Genomic DNA, 26,914 nt, shown 5'->3' with positions numbered 1-26,914 from the left:
ACCACAACCCGAAAGTTTCACCTCAGTGTGAGAAACAACTTTACATTAAGGATGGCAGGACAGTGGAACATGCTGTGCTGGAAGCTTGTGGAGTCTCACTCACTGGAGACATTGAAAACCCACCTGGATGCATTTCTTTGTTGCCCGCTCAAGGTGACACTGCCTTGTCAGGGGAGTTGTTCCACATGATCTTCAGAGGTCCCTTCCTACCCCAACATTCTGTGATTCTCTGAAATCACTACAGGCAATTACAGATGTACATCTGTGCTAGTGTACCAGGGCCTGTTGTGTTACAGTGATGTTTGAGTTGTTCCTCTCTTAATACCTATTTTAAAGATGAATTCTGTTATTTAAACCACACATCAAGCATCCTCCTTTGCTGTAAGTTTTGCTGCTGCAGAATAAGCTTAACTTTGTAACTTGCAGGTATTATGCCACAGCTATATTTAATACTGATTTTTGAATTTTATCAGCAATTTATTTAGTGTCATAGAATCATCAAGGTTGGAAGAGACCTTTAGTCTCCAGTCCAGCTGTCCACCCTGCACCGCTACTGTAATCCTTAAACCACCTCACCAGCAGCACATCCAGGAGTGTCTTGCACACCTCCAGGGATGGTAACTCCACCATCTTCCTGGGTAACCTTTTCCAATGCTTGACCACCCTAACAATGTATTTTTTCCCCTAATGTCTAATCTGTATCTCCTCTGTCTCAGTTCAAGGCTCTTTCCTCTGGTCCTCTCACTGCAGGCACAGCAGAAGAAATCAGTCCCCACTTCATTAGAACCTCCTTTCAGGTATCCTGATAGGGTTCCTACTTCCTTCACAGTTTGTTATTTGTATAGTAGGTGTTTAAAACAACTATCATGTAGATTCTACATGTCTCTGGCAAAAGTGCTTCAATTGCTGCTTCTAATTTAACTCATGTTTTATTGCATATACATTTGAGTATTATTGTCAATTGTACATCTGATGCAATTTAGAGTTTGTTGCAAAGAACTAAAATAGTTCTGTGCTTTTGGGTGTGATTAGTATAGACAAATGAATTTATTTCAAATTTATCTTTACAGGTATGCTGTGTTGTAGCAGCCCTTTTAGGCTTCTGGAAACAGATTTTCTGTATGTAGAAAATTTTCTGGGTATTCTCTTTATCAAAACCCAAACTAGAAATGTTGCAGGAAATGTAGAAAAACATGTGCAGCTGCAGTACTGGGATAAGCATCCTGCTTCTGGGGCCTTCCCTTGTAAGTTACAAACCAGTGTGTTTTGGGTTAGGTTTTGGCGTTCAGGACACCCACATGGAGAAATACAAAGCAAACATGCCCTTCATTTGCCAGTGGGACCAACCAAATTCTCCTTGTGGCCCAAGCCATGTTGTTTAGGCAGATTGCAATGCCAGAAGCAGAGCCCATCTGGGGTGCTGGTGCTCCCCATCTTTGCAGCTGTTGGTGGCTGGCCAGCACCAGCCATAATGCATGTTATAGCAGAACTCTGGCTTTGTGTGTAAGATTTACCATCTCTGAAGGCAGCAGGGGCCACCCTGCCCTTTGTTATGAGGGTGGGCTTCAGACAGCTTAGAACAATGTGGGTCTGTCAGGTACAGAGCCAAACTGAGGTTGGAGAGTTTAGCAAAGTTACCAAAGTGATGCCATTCTGTGGATGAGTGTGGCAGTTGTTCCATCTAATTTTACAACAGCCCTCAGGTATTGTTGGAAATGAAGTTTTCATGGTACAAGCCTCTGCTCTAAAAGATGAGGGAGTAATTAGGATGAAAGCATTCAGCAAATTTTGTTTACAAGAACAGTATTAATTTAATATTTGAAAAGTAATTAAAAATTATTTTTAGATAGCCTCCGATGATAATCCTGTTCCTGAAACTCCCTGACAGCTTTTATGAGTTTCGTTTCTTTAATTTGTTTTTTTTTTAAGATAACCATGTTTTTCTCTTCAGAAAGCATAGAAATGTCCTATGTTTAGAAAAAGCAGTAAGCTCATACAGTGCATGATCAAATGCAAAGTAAATTTATCAAAGGAGAAAAGTCTTTCCTCTTGTCTCCTTTTTCTAGCTTAACCTTTAATACACTCAGGGAGGGAAGATTAATTTTTGTCAGAAAGGAGTCATCTTTGTGCGGTTGGTTTGGCACTAAGTGGAAAAATTAATTCCTTTTGTTTTTGCATTTGTTGTTGTGTTTTCTTGGAAGCGATGGGTTGTGGTACGTGCAGAAGTTGTGTCATTCTGCAGGAAGTGGACACTGCTGGGGCTGGGATACAGGTGGTTCTGCTGGCCTTTGTTTATGGTACCACTGCACATTCAAGGCACAGACACAGCCCAAATGACCACTGTGTGTCCTGTGGCACTGGGGCCTGTGTATGGGGAAGCAGCAGTAACCACTTCATGAACTGCCTCCTCATTCCTGAGGGGAAAACTGCACCTGGATTTAGGGTTGGTGGTGTTCATTTGTACAGAAGTCTTTGCTTTCAGCCTTTGGTCTGGGAAGGAAGGTGGCATGTGCCTTGCCTTTCTGCATCTCTTGGGATAATGAGCACTTTGAGAGGATGTAATGGTATCAGTACCTAGAATATTTCAGTGTGCACTTGCTAAAAGAAGAGAGGGAAAGGAATTTGGATGAAGTACCTGTAGGGGCTGTGGACTGGAGTGGAAAGAAAGAGCTGTTCTACTCTCTAGGACATATTCAATATCTTGTCATCTGTTGCCGAATTGTTCCTTGTGGTGCATTATTTCAGCTTCATGACATGGCACTGAACACTTTCAGTGCTTTCCTGGTATATGCTGCTGTTGGTTCTCATTATTTTTCTTTGGGGATCAGAACAATAATTGATTGTTGTGATATTATAATCTCTTTTAGTAATTGTTTTCTAGGTTGTGAAAATATGCTAATTTTTCCATGCTGCAATGGTGTGGTGTCTCCTTTCCTTGTCTTAGTTATTGGTTGATAGGGTTGTGCACAGTGTAGAATAGGATCTTTAAAAGAAGGATTATAAATCACAGGAATTTTGGGATTTCAGTGACAAATGTAACAAAATGTAATTTAACTGTTCTGTGGGGTGAATTAAAATTTCCACAGTATCACCAGGAGGCGTTAACTGACTCTGGTATTTAAAAAAAAATTGTACTTAGTTGGTTGCCCTGTAGAAAAGAACATTTTTGTTTAGGAGGAGAAACTTCCATATTTCAAATGCAGCTATACTCCTAAATTCTTTGTGCATTTAAAAAAATTCTACCTGGTAGCTCAGAGGGAAGAATATAATGGTGACAAAACTCTTCTCTCAGTCAACTTTTTGTGAGTTACCCCATCTCTTTCCAAACTGAATTGCAGAATGTTGTGTTCTGCTTAAATTAAGATTGTAAGAGCAGCAATAATAGGAAAAGCAAAACACAACCAGTAGTGCATTTCCTGTTGTAATCCTTGGTCTTCTAAGAGAATACCTGTTTTAGCACTGATGCTGCAGGCATCAGACTAAAATGAACACTGAATTTTGTTTTCCTTTTTGGCCACAGTTTTGACTTTTTAATTTCCTGTGGCTTGAGTCCTCCAGAGGACTTCATGGGCGTTGTGTTACCTGACAATTAAGGAGTTGGACAGTTCAGCAGTCACAGGATAACTTCTGGATTAATGAAAGGCAGTGTTTTGCACTATATGGATTTTGAAAGATGTTTTTAGTGGGCATATGTTGGTAAAATCCTTTGAAATGCTTGAAATAAAAATACTATAAAAGTCCAGAATTAAAAGCATAATTTTGTGTTATAGGCAAAAGAATAACTAATAGGGGATTAAAATTACCAGTAATGCTTAAATAGCTCAACATGTAATAGTTGCCTCAAATGCAAATGAAACTTCTCAACACTTCTAACCTTAATGCTGATGAAGACAAGAACTCAAGAAAAAATGAACATATTTTTCCTGTGTATTTTTTGTTATACTGAAATCTTGCTCAGAAATCTAATCATGAGAAGCATAAAGAGGACAAGATTAATGAAGTGTTCTCATCCACGACTTCATAAATTCAGAAATGCTTTCTTTGCTGTGGTTTCCAGTGTTTTATCAAATTTAGCCTTAAATAACTTCTCTGTCTGTGAGAAAATATATTCTGCTTTATATTGTATTGCTGTTAAGAAATGTTTTTTGATGATCATCCTATGCCACCCTCTTCCCTGAGTTCATCCCACTTTTTCATTTATGCCCCTTTAGAGTCACACTGTGTAATCCTTCTCCCTCCTCTGTGATTTACACTATCATTATATTTCTCAGTAGCTGTCAGCCAGCCAGGCTAAATGATGTAGTTATTTTGATATTTTTTTCTGCCCTCTTTCAGAGGATATTGAAAATTTTAGCTTAGGAAGCAAACTTAGAAGTAAAACAAGGACTGATATTTTGTTTAAGAATAATTGAGATTCTCTTTGTGGCTGCCCCTGTATATTTTTTGCTCACTTGGGATTTCCAGTTTGGCAGGTTGGTTACAAATGGTACTGCCAATCTTTTGAGTTAAAGTTAAAGAACTTCGCTTTGCTAGAGCGAAGTTCTTTTTTCTCTAGAGTTTATTTTTTGTCATGTATAAATGTGTATGTGAGTGTGCACATGAAAAACATGTAAATATGTGTTCAGGCATGCACATGGCCATGCTGTAGGGGTAAAGGTCATGCCCTTCATCTCTAATTCTCCATGTTTCAGCCTAGGGATTGGTGCACAGCTAACACAGTGCTGTGGGGTTTTCTTCTGCTTACCCAGTCCCATGTCTCAAGTATGTGAAATCAAAGAGATCCTGCTGCTTGTGTGCATCCCACTTCTGCTCTCTGGATTGTGGACATGGCCTTTCTTGTCAGATGACACTAAAGGCTGGCTCCACTCAAGGACTACTGCTTAAATCCGCCATGAAAATCAGCTTCAAGTAGTCGTTTTCTTATAAATAATTATTGTGTGATTATTTGTTGGAAACAATTCCTAGATCAAAGTATTGGTAGGTGTAGAAGTATCACGTTGCTATGAGGTAGTTTGGTCTGATGTAAGAAAATGTGTTATCCAAGGACATTTCTTTCTTTTAGTGAAAGGAAAATTAAGCAAAATTGTTGTTTACAGTGGATGGGTAAATCATCAAGGATTGAGTGGATTTTAAGTAGGCAATCTGTTTAGTTTTCTGACTGGGATGAGGGGAGGGGGAATATGATTTTCCACTTGCAACACATTTTCATTTTATATAGTGCTGTTCATCCATGTGTGACTTTTTATTCTAGTAGCTTGGACTTTTGATCCAGGAAAAAAATCAATATTTTGAGTAGGAAGCTGAAGCAGATTGTTTCCAGAGATAAAAGAAGACTTTGGAGCAGTGCTTTAATTGAAATGAGAAAAACAACATAGCCATATTAGGGATTGTAGAAGTCGTAGAGTTTAAGATACTTACTTTTGCATGCTCCTTGACACTTTTGATCTTTCATCTTGTGTCACTATTGGTTTTATGCCCTCAGAGCTCTGACAATGAGTGATAGTGCATTAGAGACGTGTTCCTGTATATACCATGCTTCTGATGGATTTGTGAGATCAGCTGAATTGTCAATATTTCCTTACATGCCTTCACAGTTTGAGATAAAATTATCTTTTTATTTTATTTCTGCTTCTGTTTTTTATATCTGGGGTGACTCTGTCAAAATTTTTCTTTCAGCCTGAGAAGGAGCAAAGTACTGACTAAAGCTAGCAGGCAAAAGAAGCAGAGCTGAAGAAAGATAATCTCTGCTTGCAGGTAAATAAGTAAAAATAAATTTCAATTTCTGAATCTTTGACACCAGCACTACCAGCCTGTTTAGTTAGTAACAAGTTTTCAGTCCCTCTCCATTTTAATGAATAATTAAATTTTATGTTATTTAGTAATTTAAAAAGTCTTCATCTTCACCAACTGCTAAGGACATATATGATAGCTATATAAATTTCCTTTCCATATAGAATTCATGCATTCTCTTACTCCTTATACAAAGAAAATTACAAGACTTGAGACATAAAGATATGTGTGTAACAATAATGAGAGAGAGATAAAGAGGTAGATGATAATAATCTTCTGAAGAAGAAATTCAGAATTTATCATCTTTATATTGGAGTATGTCCAGATCCTTGAATATAATCCCTTTCAAATCTGCCTAACTACCTAGGCAATAAGTTACTGTTCAGGGTGAGAAGAGCAGGCAAATTAAGTTCTCCTCATTTTACAGGCCAGTTACAATTGATGTGGGGTGGAATGGGATAGGATAGGATCGGATATGGGATGGGATGGGATGGGATGGGATGGGATGGGATGGGATGGGATGGGATGGGATGGGATGGGATGGGATGGGATGCTCTGGTGAATGGAGAATGAACTCAGGAAGCTTTGGAGAGGCAATAGTTAAGACTTTACAAAGCCCACCATTATCTTCCAGTCTCTTACCTACTGGCCCCATGGCAGCATCAGTGAAAGGCAGTGTGTGCCAGTGGCTCCTAATAAGGTTTGGTGTCTTCCCTCCAACTGGGAATTGAGTGTTGGTTTAGATGGGGATGCAGACCTATGAAGAGCTGCCAACTTTCCTATAGGAATGGGTTTACATTCTGCTGAAAGGTGGGAAAGAGGAATGGGGGAAGAAATAGTTTGAAGTACTGTTCTGGGAGCATTAGTGAGAGTTCATCTGTTTCTAACCATGAATTAAGTATCTCCTTGCTCTACAATTTCTGTGATTAACTTTTTCAGGTGTGCTTTGTAGTCTAGTATTTGTTTAGACCAAGGTCAGGTTGTGGGGATTTTTGTTGTTGGTGTTGCTGTTGTTTCATTTTGTTTGTTTGCATGTTTGTTTTAACCTGGCGGTACACATGCTTTGTTTCCTTTAATTAATGCTTATGCACTTGATTTTAATTATTGTTTAACTTGTTCCTTTTTTGGAAGTGATTCCTGGTGAAGTAGATGTGCTGTGTCTAAAACGGAGAAAACAGATAAAGAGAGCCAATTATCAGGTCCTCACACAGATTTAATAATACTTTTTTTGTGTGTGTATGTAGGATTTCAAAATTGATTTGACTTTCAAGTAAGTTTTCAAGACCTTAACTGAGAGTGTTCTTACTTTTGAGAGAATTTGCATAATTTTTAAAATTGCTTTCTTACTTATTTTGACTCTGAACGTAGCTTTTTTTAAACATTTTTTTTAACTTTGATTTTATTATACTAATTAGTTACAGTGTGAAAATTGCATAGTGCATTACACCAGCTCTCCCATGGGAAAGCAGCACTGTAAAATGGACAGATATGGCATTATATGTGTAAAATTATAACATTTTGAAGAGGTAATTAAATATTGGCTCTGTATAGGTTTGTTGAACTTAGAATAGCTGCTTGCTTTTTATGTTGACACACTAACTTTGTACAGTTTTATAAAAGAATGTTGTCTAAACATATAGATGTGGCTTGAAAGAGGTTAACTTTTTCTGTTTCCCTTCTGTCCCTCTTCCCCCCTGCACAGATTGTGGTTCTTGTTCCGCCCTCCACTTCCACTTGCAATGTATCTTATTTTTACACTGCCATTGTATCACTGTTCTGTTGTGGTAGGTTATATTCTTAATATAGTGTTCATTCTACAGACAGAAACTCTGCTGGATAGACTTGAACTAAGTATGTGGGAACACCGTGTTCATTCTAGTTACTTTGTCAGACTTCCTGAGTTGTTATTGAAAGGATTCATTTTTTAATAAACTAAATTTAAGAGATATTGCAGATTCTACCAAATCCTATTTTGTTGCCTGGTAGTAGGAGTTCATTTGACCCCAGTGTCCCCTGGGGTCCCACTCCTGATCCTGAGTGGCAAACCCTGCTGGGCCTGTGTGGAACACAACCTTTAGCATGTGGCAAACTGCAATTCTACAGATGGTTTTAAAGAAAACAAACCAAAACACTTATTATGTTTTAATTTTGATTCTCTCAGTATGTAACAGATGTGGCATTAACTGAAGATTGTTTTTTCATATGTGACCTTGAGCTATAATAACATCTTACTCTTCATTAATAATAAAAACTTGATTCTTTCATGTTGTTATTTTCTTTACTTCCGTGACTTTCATATCTTCTTTCACCTAGTCAATGTGGATGTCTTGGCTCAGAATGCAGGATGAGAGGATGTTGCCTTTGGTATCTAAAGGCTGGATGAAGAAATACTTATGTGTATAATCTTAAATATATATATATATATATATATATATACACATATATATATATTTATATGTATATACAAATATACGCACACACTGCTGTGCCATAGTCTGAGATGTGCATTCTGAGTTCTGTCTTAAGTTTTCTTTCACTGAGGCTTGTTCTGGAGGGAAGTGTGACTTGCAAATTTCTGGTGTCACGGAAGGGTTCTCTGATATAATTAAAATATGTGGCTTTCTCAAAGCTTTTCGTACAAAGATTTTCTTTTGTTCTTTGAGCTGGGCTTTGTCTAGAGTAAGTATATCAACATTAGCAAGCCTTACAGAGATGTTCCCCAGGAAGATTACAGATGTTAAAACATTAAGCTGCTTGGGAGCCCATTATCCTAGGGAGCTGTGAGCCATGGACACTCAAGTGTTTCCTATTTTCTAGCTGTAATGACAAGGAAAGAAGTTAGCAACACTAGTCTTGTTGTTTTAATGTGATACTTAAAGCCTTTTTTAAAGTCTGGTAGTAGCAGGCCTGCATGAAGGCACTATTTGAATCTGTTTTAAGTCATGCTTGCATTGCTTTGCTTGCTACAGAATATTTTAAAACTGGTTCTTCTTTTACAAGTTATTGGAGATGTCAGCACCTCTGAAATGCTGTAAAGGCAGTCATGTTCAGATGTAATCAAATACAGTGTTACGAGGTAGGTTTGCCTGAATACATATGAATCAATCCTGGCTCTAAAATTTTAACAAAACCATAGTACAGCTGTATCAGGAAATTATAACAAGATTGAGCAAATGCATTTTAAAATTTGACTTATATTTATTTGAATAGGCAGAACTTTAAATTGAGGGGACTTATATTTATCATGAATATTTATCAGCAGTATTGTTTATAATTCAGTGTCAGTTGTTCCAGTTGAAGTATTTGTAAGGAAAATACTACTTTTTTACCCTTAGGCTTTAAACATAGTTAATACATTTATTTAGCTGTAGTTACAGAAGGTGTTTCATAATATAAGTAGAATTTTTGCAAATCGGGTTTTCTGTCTTTTTGTAACCCATATACATTCATAACTGTAGGATATGCATGGTGAAGTTTTTAAGCTGGTTGATGGAGGTTGGCTAGGTAATTAATTCTTTAGTGTCTTCTTGGGTACACTTGTGCTTAAAAGAGTCTTAAAATAAGACTTTCCTAAAGTCTTAAAGCTTGTCCTTAAAATAAGTCTTTCATCTTGCAGCTCAGCAGTGTATTGGAAGACTGAGGAGGCAGTACACAGGCTTGATGGTCGTGTGGAATTTAGAAGGGGTACATTATCCATTCACCTGTGGTAAATTTTAGTGCTGGAATCAAGGAAATAACAGCAAAGTAGTTAAAAAATAAATATGTAAATAGTGTAAATAAGTTTGCTAAGGAGACCAGGTCAAAGGAAAGCAACCAGAAAATGTTTAGCAGTGCAATCTTACTTCATTTTTGTTTTACCTTCTGAAATTTGTTTTGCTGTGAGACCAGCTGTATTGAGACAGATACTGTGATTGTGTGAGAGTTGCTGGCAGAGCTGCCTGCATTGTTTTCAAATTTTGCTGTTCATGGAGTCCAGCATTTTTCGTAGGTTAAATGGGTTGGAATGAACTGTGTCATTTAGAAACTGATGTGTGGTGAGTTGTTTTGGTTTTTTTCCTTTTACAGCATGCAAGTCAATACTGCACCCTGTGTAGGCTAGCTGCTTTTCCCTATACTTCTTTTTTGTTTCTGTTTTTCATGCTTTACTCATGTTTGCAGCCCATGTGATTTGGGATCAAATGCAAATGATGATACAAAGATTCTAAATAAATTTAGTTTGTTGTAACATAGCAAATTTTTTTAAATTCTAGCTTAAAACTTTGGGTTAATAGTTCCTGAGAGATGAGGGAGTCTTCTGCTTCTAGACTATAATAGTTAGGGAACACAACAGCCTAAGTCACTAACACAAGTGGGAGAATAAAAAAAAATCTGGTTGTTGATTTCTGTTTCAGTCAATAGAAAAGAGCTTCAGTGATAAGAAATTGTACAAAAACAGTAAAAGTTTTCACGTTATGAAAGAAAAGGTGTTGCAGCAAGTAGAATTTACTTCTTAGCAGGTCCCATTTAGCATTTCAAAGACAGTGGGCTCTTATTAAGGAGAATGAGCTGATAGCAGTGTTTTAAAGTATAAGTATCTCTTTTTCTTTCAAGAGCACTATTAGCACGTGGGTAAATTTATAAGACTCAGTTTTTACTCATTGTATCTTAAACTATAAGTCTGTTGTCCTGTAACTGTGCCATACTCAGGCAAGGGCTGAGTTTAAGGACTATTTCTTACATGTCTGGACCCAGTAAAAAAGCCTTGCTAACATTGGTTTTAATTGGATGCCTAAAAGTGGCTCTGCAGAAAACTTCCCTGTCAAAGAGAAACAGGAGAAAGATGGTAAGGATTTCAGTCATCATTTTCTGACATCCCTCTCTTTACATCTCTTCCATCTCACACAGTAGTTGAGAGAGAGGGGGCAAGTGTACTGGGAGATCATTTCACATTCTGATTCAGGATTTTAGGATTCCATGAGAGATGTTTTCGCCTTGCATGGGAATAAAATCCTGCATCTCTGACTCCCTGCTCATGAAGTTCCCAGTGGCACAGCAGAGTTGTCCAGGGCTTCTGAGTAGCTACAGTGAAGGACACCTGGATTGGGGCAATGGAAATTGTAGTAGCACCAGTCCATTCCCATTGTTATTAGTGTGTTTCTCCAACATGAAGTAGAAGGAGCTGATGATTAAAAAAGCCTTTTCCAACAGGAAATGATTGAAATCTGTCTCAGAAAACAAAAGATGTGAGGTGGACAACTAGGCAGTGCTGCACACATAAATGTTATTGCAACTATGTCAAAACACCATTTTTCATTTAAGCTTATGTCCCTGTACTGCAGAACCTATATAGATGGAATGTGAAGTTTCAGGCATAGATACTATTCTTCCTGTTGAAAGCTGACAACTTCAGTTTTCATTTAATGGACTGTTCATTCTTGAACAGGAAAGATTTTTTTTTTAAATTTAATTTCCTGTGTGATACTTATTGCATTTGAGACATCATGCAGTGTCTATTAAAAGTGATGCATATATTAAATTCCCAAATAAAGATTTTAGAGCAACTCCTGCCCAGCTCTGTTCTAAAGAAATGAGAGCCTTTAGGCTGATGTGAAAGGACATTTGCTGAAACCATGGCTACAAAGCACCTGGAGAGCACTGGGAGATGAGTTTTGAGCTGCTAAAATTAAATTATCATTTTTAATACAAATATTTAGTGAAAAAGAGAATGTGATAAAACATTGTTAATAAGAATTGAAGCAAAGGCTACTCAGATAGGTTTCATAAATGTTATGTCCAGTTTACTGAAGTTGTTTGTTGGTTGTGACATTGCACACATCGTAACTAGAAATAGATATTTGATCTGAGCATTGATTTTTTTTTTTTCTTTAGATGACATTAATTTGTCTTTCTGCTTTCTTTGAAAGCCTTATAAATTTAGTGCCCTATTTCTAGTACATTGGACTAACATTTTACATGCTCAGATATGGCAAGATATTGTTGCAGGAGTGAACAGTGGGACACAAATAAATTTATAATGAAGGAGTATGTGTATGAAAGAGACAGTTGAAATCTTTTAAAGCTATTGATGTAATATTAGTAGTCAGTTTTCCTTCCAAACCAGGAGTAGCCTCTAATCCACCTTCATGGAAAAGATTATTTAATATTATGTAATGTAGTCAACTGTCAAATAATTAATTTAAAATTCAGATCTGAGGGGAAATACAAAATCACAAAATCTGTAGACTCATATGGAGTCCTCTTCCCTTTCACACTGTTGGAGTGCTTTTTGATAAAGAAGAAAGAGGATGGAGTAGCAGCTAGATGCCTGGAACTAATCCACAGTTCATTGAATTAAATTGAAATTTTTTTTCATTAACTTTGATCATCCTTGGATTGAACTGGTATGCATATGATTTAATTAGTAGCAAGCTTGGGAAATGCTGGGATGTTGGCTTTTCTAGTTCCTTACCTACTGAGATGGTAATTACATAAACCAATATATTTGTGTGTCTATGATGTGGCAAGTGCAGAAGTACCCACAATTGACTTTCCTAGTGGTGGACCTCCATTTTAAAGACACATTTTATGCTAAACCTCTTTTTCTTCCTTTCTTTCTAATGATAAGATCCAATCTGCTCATCTTTCATTCATTACACATAAAACAGATCTGTTTCTGTGTCATTGAAAATGTTTGTATTCTGGAAAAAGGAGCAACTTGTAGCTTTGTCCTATGTCTAATTTTGAAATGCATTAATTCCTTCTGTCCCCCAGATGTTATATTTAACAGTAAGGGTTAAAAATGCAGTTTTGATAGGTTCTCTTTGCCTCAGAGCAATGAGGTTCTCTAATAGCAAATGTTTAATTATCCAATAGAGTATATTTTTATCATGGATCACATTGATGGCATCTCTATTAATGCTGTCATTTAATATTTTTTTTTAAATTATGTAAAACAGTGCAGCTTCATGTTGGGATACCTTTACATTTATGCAAGTTTGAGAAGCAGCCAGAGAAAACTCCTCTGCTAAGGGCAAGTTTGTAGGCAAAGCTGTTGGACAGTCATAGTTGAGAATGGCTAAATTTCTTATCTGAACCATTTGAAATGTTTTTACCTTGTAAAAACAGGGTTTTTACCCTTTGAAATCTGCTAGAACCAGATTTCTATCACCTTATTCCTTCCTGTATTGTTTGTTATCAGGTGAGCTGGCCCAGGGCCTTTGCTGGGGCAGCTGGTGAAGTTGAGGTCCTGCTTGGGGCAGGAGACGAGGGGTGGTGGGAGCTGGCTGTGGGTGTTGGCACTGGACACAGAGATTCCTTGTAGGCGTGACCTGTTTGCTTTGGCAGACCCTGATGTGAGTCTGAATGATTTACAGTCTAAAAGTTTATGAAATCTACCAGGCTTCTTATGGATTAGGAGCATAAATAGGAATAGCTGGTATAAAAATTGAGGGAGAAAGGCTTATAAGCTAAGACCACACTTTCTCAATTTAGCAGTTTGTGTAACTAGCCATAAATCTATCACTTTGGTTTGCTTATACTTTTAGTAGTTTCCACCCAGTTTGTAGCACAATAAATACAAATTCTCTGAGGTGTCAGTTACATAGCTGTCAATGAAAACTAACCTGAAAAATTAGGTCTGTGTCAAAGAATATTAAAAAGAGCCTTGATTATTTGTTCTGAAGGGCATTTGAGAGTTACTGAAGCAGCACTAAATACTATACCAACAAAATGCTGAGGTCTTATATGTTATTTTCCCTACTGCTTTACAGGAAAATGTTTTGTAGCAACTGCAACATAACACAGAACATAGGCAGAACCTTTTGTGGCAGACATTGCCTTCTCAAATAAGCATGACATATGCTTAGGCCATGCTGATGTGTTGTTTATCATCTACAATGATTTTGGAGTGTATTGTGTGTTTTGTGTGCTTGAGGAAGTGATCCAAACAACAGAAAAGGAATTAAGTAGGTGATCCAAGTATTTATTTGTTTTATATGTTTCTAGCTGCTGTTTAATGAGGTTATATCGCTGCTTCTGTATTTGCAATTGAAAAGGGATGTTGGTAAGCCAATGTTTTTTCTCATTTGCCTTTGTTACACTACAAAATTATTAACTCCTTTTAGAAGGGGAGTGATGTTTTTAAGGTACAAATCTGAGAAACAGGCGAATAAAATATATAAACAGTCTACTTTTTTGGTGTCAGACAGAATTAAAAGTAGAAAAATACTGTGTAATGTATTACTTAATGTATTGTGAAGCAAATATCCTATCTTGCTTGTTATATATTTTGAGACAGCATAGTTAAAAAATCAATTTATTATTATACGAGTTGGGAAAACTTTTCTTACTCTGTCACAAACCTTCTGTTTGATGACTGCCACAAGAAATTCTAGGATATAATTGAAAAACAGTTGTCTGACCTCTACTGATTAGGAGTTGGGATTTGTTTTCTTATGCTTGAATATGTCAGTTCATCAACTTCTCTGGCTCTGAAATAGCTTATTGTTTCTGTGTGTTTTTCTGTGTGTATTGTTTTCTGTGTGCTTCTACTGTTTCAGAAAAACCAGTCATCTTTGCTGTCATACCTCCCAACACTTTTGAAAAAGCAAACCCTTAAAAAGCAATGACTCTGTCGTCTGCCCAGGATATCCTGCGCCCGTATTGAAATGTGCAGTTTGTGTTGCGCAGCCCCCCTGAGCACGTATGGTTTGACTCCACAAAGTCTCTCCAGCAATCCCTACTCATCTATAGTGAAATGCGGTGGCAGCTTGTTTTGGATTTCTGGTTGTTAATCAATCTGTTCACACTTAAATGTGTTGCAGCCTGGTGAAAGCAGGGATATCCGGGATGAATGATATGAGAGAAGTGAAGTGGATGTATGTAAGTGTCATCTGCCCCCAGAGAGGCAGATTGCTTTAGCAATGACCTTTATCAGTGAGAATAGACTAAAGTTGTATCATTTTTGAGAACCAGAGTGCTACTTCCACTTAAGCTGTTGCTGGGTGTGATGTTTTGCCATCACTTTTTGAAGACACTGTTAGCTTGAGTTTAATACTTTTCTTAAAAAAAGTCAGGTTTTAAGCATAAAGGCCTAAGGAAGTTATGTCTCCAAGATGGTATTTGTGTGTCTGCTGTCAGCCCTCTTTTTTCCACTTCAGTTAAATTTCACACAGAATGTCTGGGTCGCCAGAGACAGCAAGGTACAGGTGGTGTGTGAGAATAAAGGGCTTTATGAAGAAGATAAAACCCTGTAAACTCCATAGGCAAAAGAGAGGTAGCAGGATGAATTTGTCCCTTACCACTGAATCTGCAAACTAACTTTGCCTCCAAACACAGAGGAAATAAACTTTTGCTAGTTCTGCCGCTTGCAAAGGAAAGCTTACTGTAAACCTGAGGATGAATTATGTTCTGTTGGCTGACACATCTTAAAGAAGAGGAAAATAGGATAGTGCTGTCTGAAATATTTTAAAAGAACTGAGAATGGGTGCTTTAAGAGAAAACATTGCATATGTTGTCTTTTAGAAGAATAGTGTGTCTGCAGGAGAGAGCTTGAGACAAATGATGCTGTTTTTCACAGTCTCTGAGATGATTAGCAAATATTGGAACATAATAGAAGTTATCATCAACTGTAAATGTAAACTGTTAGATTGCTGCAGCGGGAGGAAGCTGCTTAGACAATAAACCTTAGAGTAGCACATCTACTTCTTTAGAGCTGTCAGCATGTTGCCATCATCTGGGAAAGTATGCACAATAGCTCTTCATAAACCTATCAACTTTTCTGTGTTAATTAACATCTCAATTTGTGATATATGGCATCTGAAATTAATTAAAGTTAAAAATCTCCCGATTTTGTGGTATAACACCCACCTTTCCACGACTGAATTCTCAATTACAAATATTCTAGATGTTTGGAATGAAAATCCATAACGTGATAAATAATTTTAAGAAAGAGCTCAAAATCAGTTAGTATTTCACTTTTGTAGTGTTGGTAGCCAGATGCAAAAAGAAAAGGAAAGGTAGGACCTTTACATGTACTACAGGTCAGGCGTAGACAAAGTAGATAGTAAGTGCAGTTTCTGAAACTTGAGAAGTGGATATGTAAGTGTGAGATTTCTTTTTGTGTGACTTCTGAACCTTTAATATTTCCCAAGTTTTGCACATACAGTATCTGCTAATTTTCCCTTTTTGAAAACATCATTTAGGCATACTCTAGGTTAGCTTTTGTGTATTAGCAAGCAGATGTTTTGTGTGGATCTCTCTGTATGAGGAAATCATGGTAGGGAGAGCACTAAATCCAAATGACCATAATTAGGTTGCCCAGAGAAGTTGTTGAAGCACTGCTGGAGACTTTCAAATCCAAGTAGGGAAAGTCCCTCTGAGTGACCTTCTTTGGACAGGGTTTTGAACTAGGCTGCCTCCAGTGGTCTCTTTGAACTGAAATTATTTTGTGATCCTGTAGTTCTGTGAAGTACAGAAGTAAAGCTTGTATTAATTTCTAAAGGAGATTGGTCCAGGGGTTATCTTCAAAACTCATCCCTAAGCTTAGTTCTGGGACCATCCCTCTCTTATTGTCATTAGACTTTACTTTCCTTGTGGGCAGTTTTGCTGCTTAGTGCACTGTATTTGCCATGAGAAGTTAGAAAATGGGAGATAGACCTTCACCATAACTGGTGCTTTAATTCTCTGCAGGACTTGTAGCTGAGATTTTAGGCAAGGTTGTGCATGTTATGAGTGTTTGATGGGGAAGAGAATCCTAGTTGTTAAATCACTGAGTTCTTTATATCAGGATCATACTGTCCTGCAGCTCATACTTCTTTCTGAGATGACTAAGTTGGAATTTCTGAACCAAAAGAGAGGGCTTATGCATCCTGAAAGCAAGGTTCAGCACAAACTCTTTTCCTTGTACAGTTCATTTGTTCAGCCCTGCAATTTTGTGAGGGTGTTTAAAATTTCATTAATCTTTCATTAGTACTATAAAGCTCCTCCTTTGTGGTAACTGTCACTAGCAAGAGGTGAGCAGTAGTTAATTATCCAATTTGAGAATTGGGTATCTGCTTTTCCCATTCCAGGGGAAATTACTGCAATTCCAAAATACAGTGGAGAAATGCAGCTCTTGCTGTATTTTCTGTATGTGTCAAAGATGTTTTGAGCTGTGGAAATATTCTAATATATGCTTCAACAATTAGCAGAGTGGGTCATCTGATGCAAATTTGATTGCTCAAGCATTACACTACATGGAAAATACTCTATGCAATTTGAAGTGGTTTGACAGAATAGGATATGTTTTTTTTTGCAGTCCACATTCCCCATGTGCACACCTGCAGAAAACACACAAACACACAGCCTCCCCACCCCACCACTGCAGCCAAACCATCTGCCTTTTGGAGTTCCTGCCTCAGGTGTGCATGGTCAAGCCAGAATCTGCACTTAAGTGACTGTATTCTGTTCCTGAAAGTATTCAAAGTACTTTGATTTTAAAAAGAATGCTTGTGATTTCATATCAAATTGTTTTCCATTCCTTGAAACATGAGGTGCTGTATAAAAACTAAAATAGTAGGGTTTTTTTGAGGCAAAGCATATGTAGGTAATATATTTACATTGTGAAACTATATCTTACTATATACATCACTCTTAAAATATAGTATCACTAGAATCAAAGATATGCACCTGTCAAACTGTACCCATTCAGAGCATCACTGATGGCACTATATAAAAATGTCATCATCAGATGTGAATACAGAATTTTTAGCAAACTGGGTTTGTGCTTCCTACTGATGGTTGCTATTAGAGGTTCCCTTCTGATGACACATCTAGCACCTTCTGATATTTACAGTCTGTGATTTGCATTTGGAACTAAACTTTTACCCTCACAGCAAGACAGACCATAAACAGAGTGAGATGTGAAGCAGCATTTCTGTAGAAAGTTTTTTGTGGAAATTCTTGAGAGTTCTCTGGTGATCCCAAAATAAATTCCTAGATACAAATATACCACAGCCTGGGGGATGAATGTGCACCAGGCACTGATGACTGCTGTGTAACGCAAGTAGCCTTGTGTCTTACAGTCATCATAATCCCTTCTTATATAAGATAATAAATAAACATAAGTACTTTTTAGAAGCTGATTCTTGAGTATTCAGGGCTAAAGGGTCTTGGCTGACCAAGGGTCTGCTGCTTCTTGCAACAAGAGAGCTCTCTGCCATTGCTTAGCAGTAACAGAATATCTTACAAGTGGCATGAAAAACCTGAAAACCTCCTTTTATTGGCTACTCTAGGTGCTGCAGGAAAAGATGGTTTTGGGTTCTCTTTATGACTTCACTTTCTTTTTAGTAGTTGCAAGAAAAAAATGCTCTATTTATTTTGTCAATGAAATGCTGAGTGCTCCAAGATGAGATTACCTCAACAGAGGAATGCACAACCTTTACTACAACAAACAGCTTTATCCAGATGACTTATTTGCTAAAAATAATTAAGGATGTCTAGGTAGCTGAAAACTCTCATCTACTGTGCACCAAGAGCATCTGGTTTGGTTTGTGCATTTGTTTGCTTTGTTCACAGAAGTTTCTTGATTTTCCAAGCCTGCCAGGAAAACCAGCAGAATTATTGAAGCAAAACTCCTCCTAGCATACTACAATAAGACCAAATAATTAGATTCACACCCTTAGAGTAGATACAGAGCTCAAAAGCAAAACCAAACACCCTTGATTCAGTTGACACAAGTTGATTTCTGGTGTAATATGGGAGAGAACAGTCAGTCTGTTTCACCTGTCTGACAGCAGGCTGGTTGGATTTTGCCAGCAGGACCGATGTCTTGGAAAAACTCGGATGTTCCTGACTTAGAGTGGGAACTGAAGTAACCTGATGCCAGCATTAGCAAAGATTTCATGCATTTAATTTTTCTTCCAGTGTGGCTTAAATAATTCCACTTCATTGTTCCATGTCCTTTGGAAGGAATTTTTTTTAAGCAGGTGGATATCATACTTCTAGAGCCATTTTTTCCCAACTACCTGTATTTGTCAGTAGAAAGAAGCCAAGATGAATTTATTAAAAAGTTTTGATGGTACATGACAAAACTGGGATTTTATACTTACTGTGTTGTTGATTACCCATTGATTGCTCTGTTTATATGAAATTAAGACCATTTTATAACTACTGGCCCTTTAGGCTCTGATTCAGATATTTAAACTGGAATGCATCCATCTGCTGCTTGTACTTCTATAAATTACAGTTTCCAGAAGTGTCATTTTTATGGGTGGGCAAGTTAGCAAGTTTTATTTTTGGTGACCATCAGTCATTCTGGTAACCTGGGTGGAGAGGCAAGGGAAGAAAAACTTGTCTTTTACAATGTAGAGAGGAGATACCAAATAATTCTGAATGTGTTCAAGAAAAAAAGATCAGTTAAATAAAGCTGGAACCCTTTAAGGTTCTATGTGTGATAAAATTCCATGTCGAAGAGGAATCATCATATAAGATCAAAAGCTGAACCTGCTTCCACTGAGACAAATTGAAATGTTTGTTCCTAGGGAGATTTATGAGCCTAAACTTTACAATCCTGAAAAATTTTCAAGTCTGGGTAGAGTAATCCTTACTAACTAGCTGCTTTAAAAAGAAAATTATTAAACTTAGTGGGGTTTAGTTGTGTTTGTTTGTTTGTTTGTTTGGGTTTTTTTTTTCTTTTTTAGTGCAAGGTTTTAGCAAAGTGAAAGGTTTTCAGAGATTAAAGTGTAGGAATATGTCTGATTTAGTGATTACAATTTTTCTAAAATATATTTCAGTGTTGGGCATGCTAGGGGCAGGATGCTCTCCTCTGGGAGGTCCTCAGCAGACCATTATAAAAAGGATATGAAATTATGTCAGTGGAGTGATACCACTTAGAGGCATGTTTTTTTCTTATCACAATGAAAACAGTTCAGTGCTTGATAAAATGAGAACATATGTTGTATCTTTAAAGAATTTATTTTGTACTGTTCTCAGAGATGTCAGGAGAAGGCTGTGGCACCAGCTGCCTCTGTTCATTCCTGTAGCATGGGCAAAATCTCTCTGCCATGACAATGAACCCTACTCTTGTTGGAACACACGTTTTAAATGTATGATGCAGTCAACAGAAGGAGGGAATAGAAGGAATCTTTTGCTGCTAACATTGAATGATTAACATTATAAAAGCTTTAAATTTTATCCTGACTAATTTTTATAACAGAAATTAAACCATAAGGATGTCTGTTTCGCATTCAAATTTTCAGTGATTCAGGCTTTGCTGCAAGTGTTTCATAAAAATATTTATTTAAAAAACCCCAGCCAGCTGTTTTAGTTGGACTAGAAAGGGAATGTCATGTGGAAAATGCTACAGTTAAAATCCTTGAAACTTTGTTATCTTTGGTGGAAGGCTTTGTTTGTTTGGATTTAAACTGAGCCTTCTGTTTGGTTTTGTATCAAAGAATTCCTGCTCTTTTTATTTCAAAAAGCGTGGGCCAGTTCACAGGTGAATGGAATTGTGTTGGTGAGTTTCTATTACTTAACTGTGTTCATGCTAAGACAGGGAGTACAAAGCAGCAGAAATAATGTGCGTGGTTATACTGTGGTGTTGTCTTTTGTGATTCAGCTGGAAGAGCCAGCTGGTACTTGGTTGAGTCTGTAGGAACCAGTGCAGTACCTGCTGGCTTTGTTTTGGTGAAGTGCTGTTTGGGAGTTTTTTAAAATCTGTTATAGGAACTATGAACTATGACCGCATGTGTACAGACATTTACAGAACTCTGGATTATGTGGATATGTGTCGCTCACATCTTGTGATTTCTGTCTCCTCAGAATTGCTTTCTGTTGTGTTCCTCTTTCCCTTCATGCATGTTTGTATATGCATATTTTAAGTTTCATTCTGTCATATTTTTGTCAGATGAAAGCCAAAATTTAGTGCAAAAACATTTATGTGAAACATTTGCAAAGTGGTAGTAGCTGTATACAGGCTGTGTACAGTGGTCTGTCCTGTTCTGGATAATTTTGTGTGAATCCAGACATATATTGCTTTTATGAAGGTGTTAGAATTGAAGATATTAAACAGGCCAGGGTATTTTCCAGTTGTATATGTCATGTATGAAAAATAAATACACCATTGAATCAAAAGTCCAGCTTGGAAGTGTCTCAGTTTTAGCAAGTTCAAATTGCTGTTCCATACTCCTACACCTTCATTACATAAGCAGTGGTTGGAGTTGATAAAGGTTAGTGCTAAAGAGGCATTTTGCTTTCAAACTCACGAAGGCAGACCCATCTGCCTGCTTTAGTCTTGTCTTCCATGCCATTTCTTTTTGTAACAGTACGTTGAGACCTGAGCATTTCTCATTTTTCCTCCAGCCATGCCTGACCTCCTTTCTCAATCCACACTTAGCATCAGCAGAATGGTTACTCTTTGCCATTTGTGGTGGACAGTAGAGGAGGTAAACTGATCTTGTACCACGGTTCTTGAAGTTCTTTTTGAGTGGAGATGCCTTCTGCTGCTGTTACCTCCAGAGGGCTTTTCAGGCTTTGAAGTGCCTCTCATTCAGGGTTTTGCTATCAGTCCATTCAGTTGGTCAGAAATATCTTTCTAAAGACATTTTGAAAGCAGTGGTAGTTGCAGAGCTTTTGCTTGTTTAAAAGGAAGTTATTGGAGCTTTCTGTCTTCATGAATTCTTACAGCTACTGACTTGCTCCGTGCTTCCAAGGGTCATCTTAAAGCATTATTGTGTTCTCAGCAAATAGTTGTTAAGCCATGTAAGACCCAAATAAATATTTTAAACAAACAAGTCTGCTGAAAATGTGCCAAGGGAATGATATTCCTTTGTATTTTTTCTAGTAAGTGTTATTTATTAGGGTGAGCAGATGGGTACTGTTCATTTTTGGCATTCATTGATAAGCCTGCTACCTCTCCAGGTGGCACTACAAAAATGATAACACTGTGGCACTGCTCCCATTTTATTTTTATTTCTCTCAGGCTAGTTAGTCACCTGTCTCTGTTCTCCTCATTTAGAGCCATCTGCTGGATTCTTTTGTTTCTGTTTTTCTGATTTTTCTCTATTCTAAAGTCACGAAGGGATCTCCAACAGGGGCTGATGCAAAGTCTTTGTTTGCTTGCTGAGTATTGGACTCAAGGATATCTTCTTTTTATCATCTTCTCTGTAGCCAGCTTGCAAGTTTTATTTTCCCAGCCTGTCCTTATGAAGTATTCCATACAACACCGAGTTATTACTGGACTATTTTACCACTATGATGATTAATATAGGGGTTCCCTTACTTTTTTTTAAATGTAGAAATATTAAAAGAATGAAGAACTATTGAGAATCTGTCCTCTGTTGCATTTTGTTATCATGAGAGAACCCAAGAACATAAATCTGGCACACAGAAGTTGGACTCAATAGTACTGATGGGTCCCTTCCAACTCAGTGGACTCTATGATTCAAAGTTATTAAAAGACAAACTTTATCTACATAAAATTACATTTTAAAAAGTTTAATGAAGAATTTATTTCCTTTCTGAAGAGGCAAGATAGGCAATGTGCTTCTAAAATAGCAAACCTTTTATTGTGAGGATGGGAGATTGTCTAGACTGTGTTTGGACCTAACTGTGTGGGACTAACTCACACCCATCATCAGCAAGCATTTGAAATCTATCACCTGTATTTGAAAATGGATGAACAAAACCCTGTACTTGGCTCCGCATGAAACATCTGTGGCTGAAGGGCCAGGTCACAGTTTCACAGCTCTGCTTCCCTGTGCTGTCCTACTCTTCTTTCCATCCTCCTTGCAACCTCATCCTTGCTTCCAAGAGAGCTCAGCTTTCCTGTCCCTTTGGAGAGCCAGTATTATGCTATTGGACTCTGTTACCAGGTTTCTAGTTGTGATCATGAATTTTATTGTCTGATATGATATTAAAACTGATCCAGGCAATACTGGAAGAAAGGTGAACACAGATGAACATTTGTGCCTTAATGAACACCTAAACCTTAAATGTTTGAGCACATATAGTATGTGGCCACAAATATAGGAAAACCTGAGACATCTGTAAGTAATAAGAATTACTTATTTGTTACTTACTGGTTATTAAGATTATTGTATTATGTTGCTCTTAAAGTTAAATTGCACTGATATAATAGTATATATGCTATATGTTATATAGTATATAGATTTGAGTTTCAGTATATAGATTTGAGTTTCAGTTGCAATTTGGCTTTCTTGAATATTTTTGCTAGAAAACAATAGAAATATTTTTTCTTGCAGACATCTGGGATGCCTTCTTCTTTTCCCCTCCAGGCATTGTGCTGCAAGCACATCCTTTTGCAGCTCTTGCTCTCAGATGAATTTTATATTGAATATTGAATTTTATATTGAATATTGAATACTACCCAATAGTTTGCTTGACATGCTCCTGCTCTTTCTCCTCCGCCTATTAGTTGCAATGTAGTTTGTTCTGTGTAGCTGTTGAGAGTTTCTATTGCTACCTGCCATTTAATTAAGGAAATCCTTGAACACCCCATTATCCTCATTATGGTTACTGCATTCTTTTTTAATTACCTATCCTTATATCCATACTTGCTCCCCTTTGTTAAAAAATAGCCATTGTCACTCATATAGAAAGAGCAGAGATAAATGACAGATAATAGATTTGAGGAGCTAAAGAGCCATGTTCTACATATTAGGTTCTGTGGTGGTGATAAGTTTTATAGTTTATTTTTTCTGAGTCTATAATATCTATTATATAATATCTATTTCTGATAGTGTAATATCTATTCTGTAATTTATTCTAGGAATAGATTATAGTGATAAGGCTACTGGATAATCAAGAGTGAAATATATAATATTTACATAATGTTGTATTTTTACAGAGTATTACTTGGTTTTTGCAACTTTTCTGCATCCCAGTTTGCCTCTGGGGAATTGCATATTTTATCCATGGCTTTGAACTGTTGATAACTGAACTTTTTCTCTACATGATTATTCTGGGTAATTACTTTGCGTTTCTGTAATATTGAGCTTTAAACTACAGTAAAATACTGAAGTGATGATAGCAGTAGTTTGTCGTTTGGGATGGAGAACCATGTCAACATAGTTGAATTTAGTTTGACCTCAATGATGCCCCTCCACACTTTAAATGTCAGTCCAAAAGAAATTATGTTTTCAGGAAGAATTTCTATACAGAAGGGAATTATCCCAGGTATGTGGATTTTAGCACTGATGATCTGAACCAGTGAACAGAGTATTCCACTTGTGTCAGCCAGATTTGCTTGAGGGAGAAGTTATATATATGTTTTCATCACTGGAGTCCATATTGTTTTTATTTCAGTGTAGGTCACCCACCACAATTTTGAAGTATGATATGGAAAGGTTTGGAGTCACTTTCTGTGGCTCTCCATTAGCCTCTGAACTGAGTCACAGGATGTCTTGGGTAATGAACAATTTGATTTTAATGCAAAAAACCTCTTAATGAATGTGACAACTGAGGACCTCATGTCTTTCTTCTCACTTCATTTCTCACAGTTCATTCTCTGTTCCAATTTTAGAGAAACCTGCCTAGTGGGTATAAAAAGGCCATCTTTTGGAAGGAGATCAAAAGTGTAAACTCCAAAGTAATCACTGGTAACAAGTATATCCCTTCCACTTTAAATCATAATACAAATGTGCCATTATCTAAAGTACGGTGTATATAATGAATTATTTCCCTGAATCAGGATAACATATGTAGCTAATTACACTGAGGCATTCCTGCATCAGTTTATTTAATAATGTAGCAATAAAATGTTTAAAGAGGGTAATAAAACAATATAATCAAAGTGGAGGTTGACCCAAATGCTTCGTGAGTGCACATTTTTCATAGGTTTTGTGACAAAACTTGCTCCCGTTCTTGTTTGAGGCAAAGGAGCCCACCAAATTGAGGAAAATTAGAAAGAGAGAGATTGTCAGTTCTAGATTTCCCCCAGTGATGTTGCATATTTTTATTTATGTATAAAGTCGTCTCCTTTATTGCAGATGTTCTACTTTGTGCTTTTGAAAGCATCCTGCTGTCAGTTAGACCAGTGCACCTACATGAAGCTCCTGGCCCATAGGTCAGTGCTCTGTGTCACAAAGAACTCAGATACCCTCATCTAATGAAGAACTTGTGGTGGAGAGGGGATGGTATGCTAGCATGGGAAATCTTGGCATAAGACTCATGTCTTTTTGAAAAGGAAAGATGAAAATATTAAATTAGTAAACAAATATATAAATAAACGACTATTAAATATTTTAGAACTTCACCCTGCTTGGGAATTAACCTTAAAGAAGGTCATTTAGAGATGAGGTAAGTAGAGGGAAAATACATATAAACCTTCAGCTCTACAGGTCCTTAAAGTACATGTTTTTCTCCTCCTTGTTGTTTTTAATATGAAATAACAAAGTTCAACTGTTACTGATGTGAAAGTAGGAGGGAGCTTTATATTATCTAGATTGACAGAATGAGTGGGATGATCAGAAGGATTTAATCTATTCTTTCCAGTAACTTCTGTCTAGGGCAGGGTATAACTTGCAGAGATGTGTTCAGTCTGTGTGTAAATACTTCAGTCAGTGGAAATCATGTCACATGTGCTTCCAGGTAATTTTACAGAAGAAGAGAGATTGGAGAGTACTGTTCCTTAGTTAACTAGAGAAAAGCATAAATGAGCAACAGCTTGTAATAAAATATATAAATATATAAAAATATAAAAATATGTATAGTTTGTAAGAGTGTGTGTATGCACATGTATACACATATGGAAGTAGCACAGACATGAATGATTACGAGATGCAGCAAATGTTTTACTGGCTTCTGGACAGTATCTATCCAAAATCAAGGCCTGTTGATGGACAGTAGAGAAATTCAATTTCAGCCCTGTCTTCTACCCCAACTTTACCAAATAAGTGATTTTCTTTTCCAGATGCGTCCCTTTCCATTGTAGATGTGCTTTGGCTTTTTCTTGCCTTCTTTCCTCAGATGTTGAAAGGGATCAGAGTGTTCTCATATACTCAAACCAAGATTACAAACCATATATGCTTCATTTGCAAGAAACAAACAATTTAATGGTGTTTCCTGTTGTCAGAGCTTGCTGTTTTTATTCATGTGTGGTAAAGCCAATAAAATGATACACTGACAGTTTCAAAATATTATTTCTTTTTCTCCGTGTTTATAAACAAAGTGTTTTTGTTGGTGGCTGTATTTGCCAGCCACCATTGTTGTACTGTGCTTGGAAAATTGCAAATTTACATTTCTAAGCTTATTCCATAAGGAAAGTGTGTTTATATAATGAAAGCTTGGTTTCTGCTCTCATCTCCCATTCCAGAAGTTGGAGGTGTTAAGTACAATGCCCAGTGATATAAGATGCCCTTTAAAAATATGAAAATTAAAGAACAGGCATGTATGGAGAGCTCTGCTTTATTCTTTGAATTTGTTTTCAGAACTGGGAGGAGGGCCTTTAGAGCTGGGCAGATTTCCTATATATTCTTCACTAAAATAGTCTCAAATCACAGGAAGAGACAAACTTAGTTTTACATGTCTGTTTTCTAACCATTTGTGGGGTTTTAGGTGTGACCAGAAAAAATACCTCTGATGAAGAAAATGTGATTTTTTTTTTCTCCTCCAGATATCCCAAACAAGTAACCTTCCTTCCCCAAGTGTGAAAAAACAAATCAAGAACAAAATTCTGCTGAGTTTCTCTCTCTCCTGTCCTTTTTAATCTCTACAATTATTCCAGTTTATGATTGTGCCTTATCACTGTTTGTTCCTTCTAAAACTTTACAGGCTCTTTGAAGTAATCAGTATGAGTTTAGGGGTCACATGCATAGCCACTTAAACCTGTGCATTATGATGGGAGAAATTTCTATTAAACTTTATGGTGTGGAGATGAAGGCTTGTAAGATTTTCAATTAACCTGAAGGATTAAAGCCTTACAGCTATTGTTCCTGCTTTGTGAGAGGTGAAGAAATGGTAACCTGTTCATTAGATATGGGTAGTATTTAAGCAGGAAAATAATTCTGTTTTCTCACTACTTTGGGAATGAAATTACTAGTTACCTGTGAGGATTTGATAGATGCCAGAATAAAGGAAAGAACAATACTTAGCCAGGGCCTGCATGAAGGATGCTTGAATGAATAAATATCATGACACTGGAAAATAG

At 37.0% G+C, this 26,914-nt stretch overlaps 1 protein-coding gene across 10 annotated transcripts in view; it reads left to right on the top strand.

Moving 5' to 3' along the window:
* The window catches only part of FARS2 (phenylalanyl-tRNA synthetase 2, mitochondrial), a 230,627-nt gene that overhangs the window by 1,350 nt on the left and 202,363 nt on the right, over positions 1 to 26,914 (top strand). For 4 of the 10 annotated variants that reach the window (XM_074544180.1, XM_074544212.1, XM_074544210.1 and 1 more), the window contains exon 2: positions 5,677 to 5,754. The exons of 1 other annotated variant lie outside the window; for it this stretch is intronic. Coding sequence is in view for 3 of the 9 variants with exons in the window: in XM_074544172.1 (XP_074400273.1) it covers positions 14,617 to 14,649 (33 nt within the window). In the remaining 6 variants the exon portion in view is untranslated. Of the gene's footprint in view, positions 1 to 434; positions 798 to 5,676; positions 5,755 to 14,591; positions 14,650 to 26,914 lie in introns of those variants that run through there. 5 more of the 10 variants (XM_074544175.1, XM_074544200.1, XM_074544172.1 and 2 more) reach the window with 5 other exon arrangements.

This window comes from Zonotrichia albicollis, chromosome 1 (genome assembly GCF_047830755.1).
Source record: "Zonotrichia albicollis isolate bZonAlb1 chromosome 1, bZonAlb1.hap1, whole genome shotgun sequence".
In the NCBI taxonomy this organism is placed as follows: Eukaryota; Metazoa; Chordata; class Aves; order Passeriformes; family Passerellidae; genus Zonotrichia; species Zonotrichia albicollis.
Note: the sequence above shows the minus strand (reverse complement) of the source record. Positions and strands in the feature narration are given on the sequence as shown.